At 34.9% G+C, this 1135-nt stretch overlaps 1 protein-coding gene across 1 annotated transcript in view; it reads right to left on the bottom strand.

The window, feature by feature from the left end:
• Window positions 1–1135, bottom strand: part of LOC106687586 (uncharacterized) — a 17262-nt gene that overhangs the window by 1568 nt on the left and 14559 nt on the right. Inside the window, exon 7 of the mRNA XM_067053634.1 lies at window positions 240–322. Coding sequence (XP_066909735.1) covers window positions 240–322 — 83 coding nt within the window. The remainder of the gene's footprint in view (window positions 1–239; window positions 323–1135) is intronic.

Below are 1135 nucleotides of genomic sequence, written 5' to 3'. Positions count from 1 at the left end.
AATTTAAAATATTTTTCTAATAAAATCTTCCCAGTAAAAAAAAAAGTTTATGGTACTCATAAATTATCTGAAATTTTATTTACTGTTTAACTGAACTGAATATAGAAATGTCTTTTGTTATAATAGAGTTGCTTAAAAAAAAAAAAAAATATCATGTTTGGTTTTCAGGTTACATATGAGTTACAGAGATATGATATTTATTAAATTCTAATCGAAAAAAATTTAGAAAATCAACTCGCCAAATATAGATTTACTCCTAAACATTCAGAGAACTGGTAAGAGCCACTCTTGCATTTGGCCTCAGGCTTTACCTCCGAGAAAACTGTAAAAATAGGAACAAAAATTTAAAATATAAAAATACAATTAAAATATTTCAAATGAAAGCAAAGTTAACTCCACAGACAAAAATGAGTCTAAAATATACTATAAAAAAATGGATTATCAACATCTGGATATATCTACAGAAAAATTTATATTTCAAAATTTTGGTTCCGATTCATCTCTCTATTCTCAGTCTGCTGGTGTTCCTCAAGGTAGTATCCTTGGTCCCATCCTCTAAAACGTCTATATAGCTGACATCCTAACCAATCCTAACACTATCCTCACCACGTATGCCGATGACAAATGTTTGCTGGCTGTTAATAATAACCCTTTAATTGCATCCCAAACTTTCCGATCCCTTGAAGAATGGTGTTGTAATTTGAGAATTAAAATAAATCCCAACAAATCCCATCAAATCACATTTACCCTTCACCGTAAACCTACCTAAAGCCTTACAGTCTCCTTTAATAATGTTGATCTTACCCCTGTTGAACAGATGCTACTTTGGACAAATGACTAACCTGGAATCCTCATAAAGGTTGAAAAGACTTACTAGACAAATGGTCTAAACTTCCAATTCAGATGGATTACAAAAGATCTACATAACTGTAATAAGGCCAATTGGGACATATGGAGTTGAGCTTTGGGTCTCAGTAGAGGGAATATGGGGGAGCTGGGGCGTTTTTTTGTGGAGGGAGTTCCTCGACTTGCCACCAGAGTGCAGGGTTGTTAGTTCAGACGGTGACCGATAGATAGCAGCACCATCGGCAGTAGAGAGAAAATGGGGGAGCTGGGGCGTCGATTTGGGCAGCCA

The sequence above is a fragment of the Halyomorpha halys genome, unplaced genomic scaffold (assembly GCF_000696795.3).
Source record: "Halyomorpha halys isolate HHAL.00 unplaced genomic scaffold, Hhal_1.1 Scaffold985.1, whole genome shotgun sequence".
NCBI lineage: Eukaryota > Metazoa > Arthropoda > Insecta > Hemiptera > Pentatomidae > Halyomorpha > Halyomorpha halys.
The sequence above is the reverse complement of the archived record's forward strand: the minus strand, read 5'-3'. Positions and strand labels throughout refer to the sequence as shown.